The sequence below is a fragment of the Tiliqua scincoides genome, chromosome 3, assembly GCF_035046505.1.
Source record: "Tiliqua scincoides isolate rTilSci1 chromosome 3, rTilSci1.hap2, whole genome shotgun sequence".
Lineage (NCBI taxonomy): Eukaryota > Metazoa > Chordata > Lepidosauria > Squamata > Scincidae > Tiliqua > Tiliqua scincoides.
This window is the reverse complement of record NC_089823.1, coordinates 140,239,834-140,257,266: the sequence shown is the minus strand read 5'-3', so window position 1 is coordinate 140,257,266 and position 17,433 is coordinate 140,239,834. Positions and strand designations below refer to the sequence as shown.

Below are 17,433 nucleotides of genomic sequence, written 5' to 3'. Positions count from 1 at the left end.
TTGAGAAGAAGGCCCCAAGTATATATGATATGTTCCATTTTCAGACTCAAGTTCCTGACAATCTCACAATGGAAAATAAGAATAATCATTATGGAACATGCATTAGGATATGTAAACAAACACTCATCCCAATGAAACAATGGAAGAAAAACACAGAATCTGTAGTGATGCCTATTCAGACATGTATCTCAGTGAAAGGAATGGACTAGGTCAGTGTTTCTCAAACTATGGGTCATGACCAGGAGCAGTGGGGTCCAATGTGAAGCATTCTTGTGCCCCCCCCCGCATGGGGGCCCTTCCACTCACCATACAGCCATGGCAAGATGAGCATTGGTGGTGTGCTGGCTTTAAGCCAATTTGCCCAATTTGATGAAATTGGGCCCCACACTTTGTGGCGCCCCATGCCAGCACAGCGAGCGGATCACCCTCTGCTGCAGCCTGGATTTTGGCATTCTGGAAGCCAGTGGGGCAAGCGGGGCATCTGCATTGTGGGCCCGCCTACCCCGGAGTATGCTTGGCCTGAAGGGGGCCTTGAGTAAGGAGTTGGCAGTGACGTGATATGGTGGTGGTGGTGAAGGGGATATGATGACATCATCACCACCAAAACTTATGGATTGCCAAGTTCCAAAAGGTGGGTTGCAGGACGGGAAAGTCTGAGGACCACTGGATGGTAGAAGCCTATACCCATTGAACATTCCAATACCCATTGATTTACAGTTATATGCCTGAGCCTGAGGCAGACCTTTCTGAGGAAATGAAGGTTTCATATATCTCTAATCAGTCTCACAATGCAGTACTTTCTAGCCCCACCTCCAATAAACACTCCCGTGAATTATGAAAAATTCATAAGATGAAAAATACTTCTTTTTACCAGAAGAAAAGCTCTTTTAATGAACATTTTGTAAATAAAATAAATATAAATATATCCCGTGCTTGTAAAAGTCTTCCCACCCATATAAAAAGTGATATGTCTGGAAAAAAACCACACATTTTTTTAGACCAGATCTATAAGATCTTTTTTTTTGTGAACATATGTCTTAAGCTGAAATTAATGATTTATTTTATATATGTATGTATGTTTATATATAAAGTACAAAGAACAATGGGTTAAAGATTAACAACTTAAAAGTTTAACACAAAGGGTGGATTTTAAGGAGGACTTACAAGAAATCGAGAGAGCTGGCACATGTCAGTGTTTTGGGAGGGAATTCCAGATGTATGAGGAAGCAAAAGAGAAAGGGCGGTAACATTCAAGGGCGCAGGGAACCTTGAGGCTGCTGAAGTCCTAAACAGGTATCAACAAACTTCTGCAGTAATCTTAAAACCCATAGTAACATCAGGAACAGCCTTAGGCTGATTGGATGACTTGAAGCCTGTAACATTTTCCAAAAGAGACCTCTTGTGGCCAAAAGATTCACTGCAAAGCATGACTTGGCTTTGTCTACACAGCAAAATAGCCCCATCTCATTTAGGCAGTACTTGCTTCCCAGATGCTAGCTGCTTGTGAAGCCCCTTTCGTTGTCAGCCACCATTTGGTGGCATCTGCTTGCCACTGAGACAAAACACGTGATCTTGAAGCTCCCTCATCTTGAGTTGGACCATATGTCAATTTAGCCTAGTACTATTTGCTTGGATTTGCAGAGGCTCTCCAGGGTCTCAGATGACTTTCTGAGCCCTGTTACCAGATATGTTAGGGGCATTTTTTTTAAATCCAGCACACTGTGACAAAGACCATGGTGTTATTGGATAGTGTCCCAGGTCATGCCATCCAAGGCCAGCCCAAGACTTCGTGACAGCTGAGGCAACATGCCATATGCTGTCCCCCTCACCCAATGATGTGCCAGCTTCTACTCCTTTCATTCTCCAATGTCCGAGCTCAGTACTCCCCTCTCCTCCACATCTTCTCTTTCTCTCTGTCCCCTCATCCTTTTCCAATCCAGGGAGTGGGAGGAGGAAGAGGAGTAGAGGCAGGCAGACAAAGATGGGCATCCCTCACCAATCTGTGTGACCTAAAATGACCACTTCAGTTAGTCATATGGGTGGGCTGATCCTGGCCCCAGGTGGAATGTATTTCTGTTTACAATTTCATGCTGAATATATCTGCAAACAGGCTGTTGGAATTTGCTGCATATCATGCTTCCCTGTAAAACCAGAGACAGTTGAGTGGCAGATGTGCTTTCGGACATGGTTTGGGAAGAACGACTCTCCTTTCTTTGAAGTCTGTATCAGGCAAAGATTGAATTCTATGCGATTGTGAGTTCAGCCATCTGATTATGGGGGTTTTGCTTGATGGGAGTCAGAAATTGGACAAAAAGACATTAATGTTTTTTTAATAGCTATGAGTTTTCCTGAATGGGCAACTGGCAACTGCTCAACCTAGAGGGAAGATAGGTGCTTTGGAGGTGGGCAAGACAAGGGCAGGCTGGAGGCAAAAAGATGAAGATCAAGTGAGTGAAGGTCAAAAACGTAGGCTGCAAAGGGTGAGTCAAGGGAATTTCCCAAGTGATGAGTTGTGCAAACTAAGGAAATCAGTCAGGTCTGGTCTAGAGGGTAGAGCCTCCATTTGCCTGAAGATAACATCTGCAAGGTCACCGGTTTGAGGCCACCAGCACCGTGAATGGTGAGACCTGGAAGCAGCTGACAAGCCGAGCCGAGTTATTCCACCTGCTCTTCGGTGTGAGCGAAGAAGCGTCTTGGCTGCCCTCCATGAGAGAGATGAAGGAGCTACTTGTCAGCTTGCGTGGGAGGAAACTGGAGGCCAGAATGTGATACCAGATCAGAAAGATCCATCTGAAATGTTGTGGTTCTTGAAAGATGGAACCTTTCAATTTTAAAAATCCCTACAGAGATTTAGAACAGCCTGCCTTTGTAAACCGCCTTGAATAAAGTCTGAGGAGAAATCTGATGACCAAGAAAGGCGGTATATAAATACCTGTATTATTATTATTTTTATAATTTGCACTGCAATAGTCCTCCCAAATCGCTTGACTTCCTGGGTCAGAATTGTGGGCTATGCATGTCTCCCATCTAGAATTGCCTGCTCTCACAGTCCCTGACCTGAATTGCTTTCACCTGAAGTTGGGAGGGGTGGATTCTACACAGGTATGTAGGGTAGTTGGAATCGATAAAGTGATAAATATTGGGGAGATCTGCTGCCTCTTTTTAGGAGTTGGCTGACAGAGATGTAAATAAAGTCCACATTGCAAGTTTATCTCTGGTGCTCTCCCATTCAAATGAAACTAAACATAGTAGCGCTACCAGTAGAATTTCTCCCCACTTAGGGAAGTGGGAAGAGCGCATGGCAATGCAGTGGTACCTCCTTAAGCCATTTCTGCCCAACGTTGCATATATGCAACAGGAATAAAATATGTACACTTTGGGCTAGGAAGAAATGGGTTAAGCAGTCTGGAGTATGGACTGGCCTTGGTGGTAAGAGGGAAGCTGCTCTGATTTGAACACTGGCTAATGGCTAAGTTTTGCAGGCGTGGATCTCAATAGTTGTAGCTCACTAGAATTTTGCGAGGATTAACGAAATCAAGATTGCTTTACTGTTTACTGGTAAGAAGCAAATAGGGTATGAAAACCTGTGGTCCTCATTGCAACTGGGTTGGATGTTGTGTGCCAGGAGGTCTAAAATTCACAGAGGATCAGCCTCTTCTCCCCACAGGATCTGTCATTCCACTTGCCCGTCACATAGACTTCCACACAGTTCTCATTCCCCTTATCATTGTTGGGTTCTCCCGGATGCCAGTTGGAGTAAACGATGGCATCACCGTTCAGGTATTTAAATTTTCCCTCCGTCTGAATGTCAGTTATCCCAAGAAACACTGACTTCTTATGGAGAACGACTATCTCTTGGACAGCGGCGTTCTCATCGGCATTCTTGGGAGTGGCAAGCTGGCCACCAGCCTGCAGGCACCTTTGCTTCAGGTCATCGAAGGTGCCTTCGTAGCCGCTGGTTACAAACACTTTGTTGCCAACAATTCGTCCACCTGGGAATGTTGCAACTGGAACAAACAAAAGAAGGACATATCATTGTGCTTTGCAATGGATGAGAACCATTGCTAAATTCGCAAGGGGTGGTTTGCACGATTGATTTCTGTGTGTAAGGGGCATGGGGCACCCTTGTGACACAGAGGCAGCACAGCATGGAGTGCCACCTGATGCTGCTTCCAGTCCATCACTGCTGCCCCTGCACAATTTTTTAAAAAACAAAACATTCTTGCTGTGCATCTCACATGGTTTTTTCTACAGTGGAAGTGTGGGACTTCCAGTCTGATTTAAAGGGACAGGACTGCACAAATGAAGGAGCTCCTTTGTTTGCGTGGCCTCTGTAAATCAAATCAGGTCCTGAAGAAACCAAGCCAGGAGCAAGGTAAGGACACGAACAATCCACTTGCTGCTCAATTTTAGTAGGCAGAAAACAGATCAATATGGCTTGTTTTTGTGGCAGGCTGGAGGGAAGCAGTGATGGCAGCAGATCTGGGGTGAAGGGCATCCCAAATCCACTACACTTTCACTGCTTGCAATCCGCTACTGATGCCAAGCGTATCAACTCACTTACTGAATGATGTTGTGACATCATCTTTCAAGCTGAAAGATGTGCAGAGTTAGTGCTGTAGCTGATTTGCTGATATTAGTACACGTGACAATGTTTGTGTGAGCTGTAATCTGGGTTATCAGGTATACATCACATGTAATGAAACCATGAACAGATGTAATACCGGCCTTGAGAATCTCTGTTGAGGAATCAAACAACCAGGAAGATTTCAAAATACAGGTGGGGCTTCAGTATATGTGGGGAATCCATTCTTAAATCCCCAGCGGATAATGAAAACAGTGGGTAAGGAAATCCATGGTTTTTGGCCACTAAAACTGTCCGAAGGGGACCAGAGCTGCACTCCAGTCCCCTCTGAAGGGCTTTCTTAAGCCCGCAGAGGCTGCATGCATCCACCCACGGCCTCTGCAGGCTTCAGAATGGCCCTGTAGCGTGAAAAAATGCTACATCCAGTTTGGGAGCAAAAACCGTAAGTGACGTTTTTATGCCCATAAGAGGCATTAGGAGGGCTGGGGAAGCCCCCCTTTGGAGGGTTCAGATGGAGCCAAGTTTGTCTCAACTTGGGTCCAGGGGACCTGCTTTGAGCAAGACCCACAGATGTAAAATCTGCAGATAAACAGGCTCCACCTGCATAGTCACCTTTCTGTCACATCTTACCTTTTTGGAACTTGGAGACAGTGGCTTGCAGTGTCGCTAGCTGTCCTTCCAGAGCGCTGACTTTCTTTGACATAAGATTGACCTCTGAGAAATAAAAGCATGATCATTTTCTGTAAGATGCAGTACCTTAGTGCATGTGATCAGGGGCATCATATACACAGTGCAGGCCCCAAACATTTTGCTAACTTAGAAATGGCACATCTCTCAATCATTCACAGTAAAATGTAGGTGGACTATTCAAATGGCAACCCCGCGATAAAAATCTAAAAGATTAAATAGCTAATCATTTGTTGTGGTTTATTGGTATCCAAATTTAGAGGCCCGAAGTGGCCTTTTCACTTTTATCCCAACCCTACCCCCGACCAGTTTACATGATGCAATGGTGACAACGGAGCGTATGCTGCTTCCTATGGTGGGGTGGGGGGAGCAACCAGATGGCCCGTGAAAGTAAAAATATTTTAATGGTCGAGTGAGCTAATAGCAGGATAGGCTGAGCTCCTGCTTGTTCATCAAAATGGATTGATTGTCTTCTAAAAGAAATACTGGTTGCACAGAAGCACAAAGCACACAAATATCACTGATTTCCTGCTTCAAACGTTTAATTATGGCCAAAATGAAGATGGATAATTTTACTGAATAACCTGAAATATAGTAAATTTCTGAGGTTATTCTGAAAATAGTTCTTGAATGGGATCTGCTCTGATTTGCACACTTGATATTTTTACCCTGCACATGCCCGATCTCGTCTGATCTGGGAAGCTAAGCAGGGTCAGGCCTGGTTAGTACTTGGATGGGAGACCGCCTGGGAATACTGGGTGCTGTAAGCTTCTACCATAGTCTTTCGAGACTGAAGGTTGCCAACCATTTATTTTTCACACTCAATCTGAGTTTCAGATTTCACAGGGACTGTGGACGCTGAATGGGAGCCCCAGCAGGTTAGAAAAGACCAGCTTATTCCCAGCTTCAGTAAACAGCCCAACCCTATCAAATGCACATCCTCACTGATGCAGCTGCACCACCAGAGCATGTGCACCACCAGAACACATGTAGAGCATGTGCTGCATTCTGTGTGTGTGCGGGAGTCCCGGTCTCATCTGAGTAAGGAAACATTTGCTCTCGCACATGGGTGTCTGCTGCCTGTTTGGGTCAACTTGGACAGCACCACTGATTGACCTGGGAAGAAAAATTGAGGCCTAGAAGGCGGATCGGATATAGGTGGCACTGACTCTGCGGACTCTGCCTTGTCCGTGGCCTCAATCCACCTCCTCCCTGCCCTTTTCCACCCAGCTCCAGCCCACCCCCATGCTGACTTACCAGCACTGGGTCTCTTTGGGCGCCCCTGGCACATGGCCATGGTTACTTGCCCCTTGCAGCAGCCTGTTTGCGCAAAATGGCACGTAGCATTTGTGATAGCCATAAGACATGCTGCTCTGCCAGAATGCAAGTTCTGGAGGTGCAGTGTGCCCATAGGTTTGGGCCATAAATCTCTTTTAATCAGAAGGAGAAAGTGTTGTCTGCTTACCTGAGAGTCCACTATCTCCCTTTGTCCCTTTTTCACCTATGGAACCTTTATCTCCTTTTGCTCCAGGAATGCCTGTTTTCCCCACTGGCCCTTGGGCTCCTGTTGCTCCTTGTAATCCTATTGGGAGATACAAAACTTGCACATTAATGGGTAAGTGGCTCCTGTTCTGTTGTGTTTGTGGTTTGATAAATACTTTGGGCTGTCTTAGCTCGAATATGCAACTGACTGGCTCCTGGCGGAATCCTCCTTCGCTACTTTGCCCTTCTTACCTTTGGCCAGCCTGGCCCCAGACTTCACCTAGAGAAGAAGCAGCTTCAAGGAGCTTGCTTCCCTCCACTCTGCCACCCAGAACTCTGCTTTGCTCCAATTACCACCTGCCCTGGGACAGCAGACCTGAAAGAAAGCACCCTCCAACCTCCTCCATAGTCAAATAATTAAGGGCCACTGGTTCTGGGTGTATTCTTTTTATTGACTGCTAGCAGCCTTGAAGATCTTTAGGCTGAACGGTGGCCTATAAATAAATAAATAAATAAATATTCACGTCACTTACCTCTGGCTCCCATATCTCCTTTTTGTCCTTTCTCCCCCACAGATCCTTGGTCACCTTTTGGGCCAGAAGCTCCAGTTTTGCCTTGGGGACCTGGTGCTCCAGGGGCTCCTTTTGGTCCTAAAGCAATATTGAATGATTCAGATGAAGCTAATGTTGTATATCGTTTTGCTTTACATTTCTCCTGGGGGAATAGATCAGGCATCCTGGCTTTCACAGGAATTGCTAGGAAATTTGGAAGGCCATGCAAAGGCAGGTAGATAGATAAATAAATGTGCACCCGCCTGGGACAAGACTAACAATATATTATGATCTCATTTCTGAATAGAGTGATATAACCTTACATTCCCAAATCACACGCATCTAGGAGACAGCGCAGGTTGGCCTTTTTACTAGTCAGAGGAGTGCAAAGCTCTCCCCCGCTTGTTGTCTGCAGACTATACAGGGGTCCAACACATTTTCTGCAGAAAATTAACATGAGTCAATGCTGTAATTGTGTTCAGTACCTTTTCATTCCTCTGGCTGCTATTCCTTTGCTTGTGCTACCCTTCGCCTCATTTGCTGTCACTGCTGTTTAACTGGTTGCAGAATTTTGCTTACAGGTATTTCTGTCATGTCATCATGTCAGATGTAGCACACTGACATCATGAACAAAATTATGGGGGTTGCCACAGTAACCCAGATTAATCAGTTTAAACAGCAGAGCAGTCAAATGTGACCTATGATAGAGAGAACAATCTGGCACAGGGAACCCGCAGTAGTAAGGGGAACAAAAGTGCACCAAACAGCATTGAAAGAGTGCAAATATGCTCATAATGCATGCAGAAAAAATTGCCTAAAATTGGAGATATTTTTCAATACCCATAGATCCAAAACTAGTTAGGTAATTATAGCTGAACCCTAATTTCAGTTTCCAGTTTTAGGGTGGACATTTGGCTAGACAAGATTGTTCATTGTTCACATACAGTAGATGATATATTTATACTGACAGGAATGTGACACAAGTCTATTTCTATTTTAAAAAAACGCTGCATCTCTGAGGACCAGTTTGTACTAAAGCTAGCGCTTAGTTTTTCATGTACTGGGCACATGACCATATGGAAAAAAACTACTGATTTTCATAGGCCTAGTTCTCAGTGAAGTGGTAAATCTGTGTCTGGGCTGTTCCACTTCAGACCACAGAATCCTTTCCCCTGACCTACTAGTTTTCTAAAAGCAGGGAACTGCTTTTTTGAAGATCATTCTTCAAGTAGCTACAGCCTAGACCAGGGTTGTTCAAAGTTTTTGGCAGGAGGGCCACATTGTCTCTCTGACACTGTGTCGGAGGCCAGGGAAAAAAAAAGAATTAATTTACATAAGTTTACATAAATGAATATTTTAAAGATGAACTTATATGAATGAATGAAGGTCTTGCAGTAGCTCAGGGCCTATAAAAGGCCTTGCACAAAGCAAGGCTGGCCTTTCCTTTGCTGCCACTACTGCATCACAGACGTGAAACAACAAGCTGTGGAGGGAGCCCTCATCCCACAGCTCATGCGAGAGGTCAATCAGTCGCCCTCACTCTGAGAGCAGTTGCGTCAAGCCAGTGTGGGCTCCAACAAATCTCCGGAGGGCCAGTGGCTCATTGGAGACTAGGCGCTCCCTGAGGGCTGTGTTGAGAGGCTTTGAGGGCTGCAAGTGGCCCCAGGGCTGGGTTTGGGCACCCCTGGCCTAGACATCTCTCCATTTCCGTCAGAACTGGACTCTCTGAGGAGAGAGAGCTGGAACACAACTCTCACAGCCAACATAGCTGTTGGCTTCCGGAACACAGAAGGTTCTGTTTCTGGGGTGATGCTATCAACAAAAGGCTGATCAGACAGTAATAGTTATATCGTTTCGTAAAAGCTGGTATTTTTCAAGCTGCCACCATGATGGAACTGACGAAAGCTCTCCTCACGTAAGTGACCTTTTCACACAAACGTTTTCCTGTGAGGGGCGTACTGTACCCAAGAACATGACCATGTGGAGAATGCTTGTATGTACTAGCCAGCCCTTAGCTTGACTGTTAATCCAGCAGTTGAACAATGAAAACTGGAAGGCAGAAGCAGAGTTTCTGTTGACTGGTTTCCATAGCTGTCTTTAACTAGTGGTGAGACCACATATTAGCCTCCCCCAGGGTCAGCCCAGCACCTCCTGATGCCTGAGGCAGCCTGCCAAACACTGCCCCTCTTTTTCTGATAATGTTCCAGCCTCTGCGCATCCCACTCTCCAGTGTTCTGGCTCAGATCTCACCTTCCCTCAACATTTCCTCTTCCTTTCTGTCCCTCTCTCCTGTTTCCAATACAAGGAGCAGAAGGAAAAGGAGGAGTAAATTGAGGCGAGTTGACAGACAGAGATGCTGCCCACCAATCTGAGCTGGTCCTGGCTTTCCCCTTGATACCTGCAGTTTATTGCTTGAACACACAAGATGCTGTCAGAGTTGGATGTCATCAATCATACTGCCTTATGACTTCAACCTAACAATGGGAGTCAAGCTTTACAGGTATCAGCCTATCATGTATTTACTATCATGCAATTGATCTATGTGATAAGTCGCCCTGGGTCCCTTTGGGGAGAAGGGCGGGGTATAAATAAAGTTATTATTATTATTATAAGTCATCCATGAAGGATATGTATGTATTGATGGGTGGAAAGGGGAAACATAATGCTTAATCTTTGTATAGCATTTTTTGAGCATGCAAAGTGTTTCACACATCTTATCTTGATGCACACCTTACAACAAGCATGTAAGGCAATTATTTTTATTCTCCCCCCCCCGCCCCTTGCAGGAAGGGGGCTGAGAGGGGGTGGCATGTCCACCTAGTTAGTTCATACCTGGGGAAAGTCCTGATTCAGTCTCTTCACCACTTTGTGACACCAGCTCAGTTTGAAACAGAAGCTTTATAGACTGGTGGGGATTACTGTGTCCTCTCCTAAAGTCTCTAACTTTAAAGGTTTGCTAATTAAGCACTTGAACAATGAAACAAATCATGCGAGAAACAATAAATGGTTGAAATAAATATTTACATCACATTTTTCAAATTGATGGCTGGGATTCAAAAACTTATATTAAGCACGCTGAAGGGATTGGATGTAACCAATGAGCTTTTTGACCCTTCTTTTTTCATTGACCCACACACCCACAAGAGACATAATAGAACCTACTGTTGTTGGAAGATCTTTCCATTTGAAAAGCCACATGGCATGGTTAATGCTGTTTTAGAAAACACAAGCCTCAAATCCACTTGGGCATGCACAACTCATTGTGCGGCTCTTTATATTTTAGCCCATGTATTTTACTGAATTCTTCTGGAGAAATCCAATTGTTGAATGAACAAGCTTACCTATTTCTCCTTTTGCTCCTTTTTCACCTGGTGGGCCACTGCTTCCTTGTTTTCCAGCAGGACCTACGCTTCCTGGAGGGCCCTGCAAGCCTCGGACTCCACGTGGTCCTGATCAAATGGAACAGGTTATGTGAGCAAGCAGAGACTCTGGTGTGAAACAGACTTAGGGCCCAATCCTATCCAAATTTCCAGCCCCGGTGCAGCCACAATACAGCCCCAAGGTAAAGGAACAAAGGTTCCCATATGTTGAGGATGGATGTTAGAATGACATGTTGCAGTGTATCAGGAGCTGCAGGGCTAAAACTGTGAACTCTTCCGTTTATGCACTGTTGCACCATGTGCAGGTCATAGTTCCTTGGGGCTGTGTGCCTGCCCAGCCAGCCCACTGTGACCCCCCTGACCAGGAAACTATAAAGATTTCCAGGTCCATCTGAGACTTTACCTGGGCAACAGCATGCAGGCACAAACATTTAGATGCCAAAAATGGGCCATCAGTAGTCATAACACACTGCAGAAATAAGCATTGCTGTACTTGGCAAGTTCAGTTCCTGATTACCGGCATAATATTCAGCATGCTAAGATGAACAGTATAAGAGTAGCTAAATTAAAATGTGCAAATTAAAATATAAAGCCTAATCACATTTCCTAATTGAAACACATCATTTTAAGAGTTGACGTAATTTTTTTGGTCACACCTTTTTCCAGTTCCGAAGCCAGTTCAGACCCGGTTAAGGAAGAGATGAAGTGTCTCTTTTTGGAGACTGATGAAGCAAAACCACAACACACGGTGAATAATTATTTCTAGGCTTAGGAAAGCAGCATTATTCCCTAATTTGGGAAGACTGGCATTTTCTCATTGTCATTCAAGGAATATAATGGCTACTCACTGCTTGGTATATCCAGGTACCACTTAAATATGAAGTGGGCTAAGAATAGCTGTGCCCTTCCTCCATGTGACACAGTTTTCTACTCCCCCCTTTCCTTTTGCTCCACCTCAAATGTTTATCCCGTCAGGCCCAACTGCCATTTTGGAGTTGGAACAGGAAGTGGCAGTCATACAAATGAGCAGGGAAAGGGCCACTAACGACCAAGGTTGTCCTTCTGCACACTGTCCAACCATCCCTAGTCTCCAGGGTCTCCAGAATTTAGATGCAGTGCTGCCTGCAGGACTCTGGAGGAGAGCAGCGTGATGTCCAGTCACCTGAACCCACTTTATCTGCCCCTCTGCTTCTTGCAGGGCGTTGTGGTCCTGACACAATTTCTTTCCATCCTTCTCACACTCTCTCTTTTCTCCAGACCATTGCAAGAGTGGGATGTTTGGGATATGTGTCCTGTCTCCAGAATGGCAGACGTTCCCCCTCCCCCACACATGCCTACAAAGGGAACAGCTCTGGGGTTCTCTGTTCTGAAGTAGTGGAGCCTCTGATCCAATCATGAGATGTATGTAATCAACTCCGTTCTGTGAGTATAGTATTTATTTTGAAACCTAGCCCAAGGGATGGAATATCTTACCATAGGAACAGGGTGCTTTTGTTGATTACTCTGCTCCACCCCATTGCTTCCAGTACAGGAAACATCCATAGTTTCTGAGACTTGTCCCCAGCTAATTACTCTCTTGTTTTGTCTTTTAGGGAGATTCTACAGGTGCAAATATTAATGTAGATAGTAGAGACATGTATTTGCTACTAGGGCCGGGGGAAAATGCCAAGGACTTTGTTATCCCTCCAGGGTTGGCCACCAGGTCTCATGTACCCAACAGACAGGAGAGCCCTATGGTAAGGGTTAGAGATAGAGATGGGTAAAAATATGGACAAGGGAGCTTTGACGAAAAGCCTTTATTGTCTGCAGTACATAAACCAAGCATTGTAGCCTGTTATGTCATAAAATTAAGAACAACGGATGTGATAAAAGATCCTTCTTACCTATTTCTCCCACATCTCCTTTCGGTCCTGTTTCTCCTTGGCATCCTTTTTCTCCTGGTGGTCCGGGTGGACCCAGAGTCCCTGGAGGACCAGCTATTCCTCTTGGTCCTTGTAATCCTAGTGTTTGATCAAAGATAACAAGAGAGTGACCAACAGGTGCTTTTGGAGAGGAGCTCTAGGTAGACTATGTTTTCACAGAGAAACACGAACTAGTCTGTTCTCTCAACTGCTCCCCAGTCAGAGGAAATAATGTGAATTTGACCTTAGACTATCTTGAGTAGAAAGATGCAAATTCTATCTAGAAAGATACAAATTCTAGTCCAACCTTATGCATTTTTACTCAGAAGTGAGTCCCATTGCAGTTAATGAGGCTTACTTCCAGGTAAGCATGCATAGGATTGGAGCCTTAGCATAATGATAAGCATTTTCCCATTCTAATACTAGGTTAGTAGTCAGCTAAGGTCCTGTACCTCAGTGTGAGTGTGGCCACCTGCTAGTCTCCGTCTAGTCCTGCATTCTCACATTACGCCTTCTCCATGAATGGAATTCTGATTCAAGAAGAAGACAGGCTCTGCAAACTATTTGGCCTGAGGGACTTTATCTTGTACACTCACATGCCACAGTATGTATGTATCTATACAAACCTTCTCAGGCAAAACGATTTGATGCTACATTAATCATTGCTCATGGGTCACCATTCAGATAAGTACCTGAGTCAAAACATATACCACAAAGAAATTGATAACACAGGCCAACACACATTTTGCTCGTTAAACGTTACACCAATTCCTGGGTATATTTGGGGTGCCGATTCCAAAAATGGCATCTGTTTTGGCCTATCGCATCTAGTTCTGGAGACACGGCATAGCCTCTTTAGTGAATGGTTTAAGCAGCTTCCTCATGAGGAAGCCTACCCCATGGGCAACGCATGGAGTTTTGCTGATCTCCAAAACTAGATGTGATAGGGCAAAACGGATGCCATTTTTGGAATCGGCACCCCAAATTCATATCAAGCCACCATAAAGTTTGGGAAAAACTTTTCTGACCCTCAATTTTGTAGGCCTGTGTAATACTTAATATATGTGAAATCAATAAAACAAATTTTAAATTTCTAAGGACATTAGTGGGATGGCTCCTTCGGGGAAAATAGAGAGACCCATGATCCTGTGATGACAACAGGCTGGTTAGAGTATCTTCTGAACCAGTTCAAAATCAGGATCCTTCTGGGAGGCAAATGGCCAGTTCTGCAAGGATGAGCTGTGAAATTGTCCCTACCCATGTGGTTATCCTCACTGTACAGAAGCTGCTTATGGAATAGAACTGTCATTTTCAACCACTGCGCTGTGGCACACTGGTGTGCTGCGACTGTTCTGCACACAGGAGTTTGGGGGCGGGTAAGCCTCATGAGTTTGGGGGAGGGTCATTTATTAGTAGGGCCTTTGGGGGATGTGAGTCCCCCATTGACAGCATTGACAGTGCCTTGTCAATTGTCAAAAAAACTGATGGTGTGCCTTGATGATTTTAGTACCTTGTCAGTGTGCTGTGAGACAAAAGAAAATCACTGGAATGGAAGTTACCCCATATGACTAGGACAATGTTTAAGTAGCCTTTAAGTTCTCTATTGAGTGAGAGATAATCCTAAATGACAATAAATCTTTGCTATATGAATGCAGGTTTCTTTTAGCAGATATGCTGGAAGTAATTTTAGGATTAAAGATGATATGTAAACACTGCAGTACATAAATACTTTGGGGATGGAGCATCCAAATGTCACTTAATCACATGGTTGATTTACTCCGTTCATGTTCTGTTACCACGTGTACATGTGGGAATGGATTACCAAGTGGGTAAAGAAGAGCTGTACACATGTACTCCCCTCCCCCCCCAACACAATGGGTTTGATTAAAAGAGAGAGCTCATCCACTGCAGCCCAATGTTTCTATCACAACACTTTCAATGCTCTTAAAAACTGCTGGACTCAATCCAGCTCTAGTCACATGTAAATAAGATGGTAATGTTTGTCTGGTTGTATGAAAATGTGGCTGAGGATGTACATATGAATGCATGTTCTGTTCAAAGCAACACAGATCAGGCATACTTTTGGATGTGCATTTGAAAGAGCATATGATTTATAACCACAGTTCCCATTCAGAAAGTAATTTGTTCCTGTATGCCTGCTTCCATATGCAGATTTCCTTGTTTGGGATGGGCAATTGTCTGTCACCAGTTCCCTTGAATGAATATCCAGTTCCAGTTAAATCAGAATCATGTTCAGAATGCACAAATCACTAAAATATTAAGATCTTGTGGAAATATACAGTAAAATCCTAAGCATGTTTACTCAAGTAAGTTCCAGCATGTTTCAGGTGGGGAGAGGCAGGCGGAGGGCAGGGAGGAGGTGTGGTCGGGGAAGGGAGTGGGGCGGAGGGGAAGGGAGAGGTGGAGCTCAGCTCCACCAAATCCAGAGCCCCATTTCAGACTGTGTGGTCCAACATGGGACTATTTGATTCTGTGCCAGCTTGAGAGTCACTGCAGAATCAAGTAGCCCCACTGCGGGGCTACTTTCCTTACTTGGGGGAAGGGGACGAAAGTCTCCTTCTCCAGAGGAGGGGGGGCGGCTGTCCGGGGTGCACTGGATGCCACGGCTGCCATTTTGGTGCCACAGTATGCCCATGCTCTGGGCAGCTCAGGTTTGGGCTGTTACTCCCTAGTAAGGGAGTTTAGGATTGCACCTGAGTACAATTCTGTGCATTTCTACTAAGATGCAAGCCCCACTGAGTAAATTTATTTATTTATACAGGTATTTATATACCACCTTTCTCTGGTCGTCAGATTTCTCCTCAGACATTAATCCAAGGCGGTTTACATAGGCAGGCAGTTCTAAACCCCCATAGGGATTTTTACAATTGAATAGTCTTTCATAGAACTCCTCATTCCAGCTGGATTCCTTCCAGGTCTGGCCCTTTGCCTCCCACGCCCCACTTGAAGGCAACTCCTCTCTGCCACCGTGGGTCAGCTCATCAGTATATCAGCGTGTCATCAGTTCTGGGGTACTTCCGGTTGTTTCGAACTGGCAGCCTCAGATCTTCAGGCATACAAGGCGGCAGCTCTACCAACTGACTTCAAGGTAGGTATGCATAATGTTGCAGCTGTAATGATCCCTTATGGATTTCCAAGATGCAGTAGTTAAGCATAACTGGTGGATGTACAAAATATTACATAATAATGTTATGTAATAATTTCATAATAATGTAATTAGCAACATGACGGAGGAGCTAAATTACACAGGAAAAATTATACGACGCATCTTTTATGCACAGATTCCAGGGAACTGCATGTTTTGGAGAATGCCTCTTTCTTTTAATGTGAGCGCAGAAAGCAGAACCTGGAAGAGTTTAAACCTTTGGGAAGTTAACTTTTCCATACCTTGGGCTCCCATGTCTCCCTTTGGTCCTTGGAGTCCATCCCTTCCATCTCTCCCTGGCATTCCTTTCTCTGCTGGTGCACAAACAAGTAGTGCACAGGCATGTCGATCCCAGTTCTGTACCATCTGCTGTGATGCTGGGGTTACTGCCGGGGTCACTTGTGAAACTAAAGCACAAAATACTACAACCACCAACATTGTTTAATGGTTTGACCTGAAGAAACAATTCAAAGGAGGGGAAACCGGTTAACCCAAAGCATTTGTAGCCCAAGTACATCTATCACACTGAACAACTGCAAAGCAATTAGATGAAGGCTAAGCTATGTTTGTATTGGTTTGCTGCACAGTGAGTTTTAATTGACTAAAGCATCGATTTTCAACTACTGTGCCGTGGCACACTGGTGCGCTGCAGATGGTCCACTGGTGTACCGTGCGACTTTGGAGAGGGTCATTTGTTAACAGGGCAATTGGGGGATGTGAGCCCCCTACCAGCAGCATGGTGTGCCTTGTCAATGGTAAAAAAAACTGCTGATGTGCTTTGACAATGTTAGCACCTTGGCAGTGTGCCATGAGATGAAAAAGGTTGAAAATCGCTGCATTAAAGCAAGCCGTCATGCACCATTTTTTACCAGGTTTTTAATTATTTTTCCTCTGTTTCAAAAATTTGGGTACCAATGTGCACAACAATTAAGGAACCAATCCTGTCCAACTTTCCAGCACTGATGCAGCTGTACCAATGGAGCATGCACTGCAAACCTGCAGTGGGGGGGGGGGGGCAGTCGTAGAGGCCTCCTCAAGAAAAGGGAATGTTTTCCCTTTACCTCAGGGTTCTATTGCGGCTGCATTTGCACTGAAACGTTGGATAGAATTAGGCCCTACTAATAGTATTTATATTGCATATTCCAAGTGTTCCATGTGCCTTACTGGATTCCACCAAGGGAAGAAGGGGTTTTTGTCACCCTACCACCGATCTCTAAATATGTAGCAGACATACACACTGGAGAGCTGTGTCCAGTTATAGCTGGCTGATTGGAAATCTGTAGCTCCCTAGCACATTTTTTTGGGTTTACCGATAGAACGTCATCAGCATAAAACAACTCCGTCAAAAAGATGCCCACAAAGCATGTAGTATTTCTTTTTAAACGTTCTAATCAATCGGAGACCATTCCACACAGGAACAATTCCCCAGAAAGAATGGACTGCTTAGTTACAATGTCTCCTCCTTTAGTATAATGATCAATATTTTAACATACGATGCAATAAATAAACGTCATTGGCTGATTCCCAAAGGATCCCCAATGCTAAACCAAAAGTACAGTTGTAAAAGATAATAAAGGGAAAAGTGACATAGGATGACTAGCTGCAGTGGAAGATGGGGTTCCCAGCTGTGTAGGAGGAGGAATTCTGCCAGTACAGCTTTTCTCATTGTCTCAACTGCCCT

The 17,433-nt window shown here is 44.7% G+C and overlaps 1 protein-coding gene across 1 annotated transcript; it reads right to left on the bottom strand.

Annotated features, from left to right (window-relative positions):
* Positions 1-3,630: 3,630 nt before the first annotated feature.
* SFTPD (surfactant protein D) lies at positions 3,631-16,190 on the bottom strand. Its single transcript, XM_066620950.1, has 7 exons — positions 15,995-16,190; positions 12,569-12,685; positions 10,647-10,754; positions 7,288-7,404; positions 6,738-6,854; positions 5,216-5,299; positions 3,631-4,007 (listed from the first exon to the last, which is right to left on the bottom strand). Exons 1-7 carry the CDS (start codon positions 16,188-16,190, stop codon positions 3,631-3,633), a joined length of 1,116 nt encoding a protein of 371 aa, XP_066477047.1.
* Between the last annotated feature and the right edge of the window lie 1,243 nt (positions 16,191-17,433).

Coding starts and splice junctions, on each gene's coding strand:
- SFTPD (XM_066620950.1), bottom strand. CDS start 16,190: ATGTTGGTGGTTGTAGTATTTTGTGCTTTAGTTTCACAAGTGACCCCG. Junction 5,300..6,737: donor GGGAGATAGTGGACTCTCAG/GTAAGCAGACAA, acceptor TTTATTTCTCAG/AGGTCAATCTTATGTCAAAG. Junction 4,008..5,215: donor TGTCTCCAAGTTCCAAAAAG/GTAAGATGTGAC, acceptor TGTTTGTTCCAG/TTGCAACATTCCCAGGTGGA.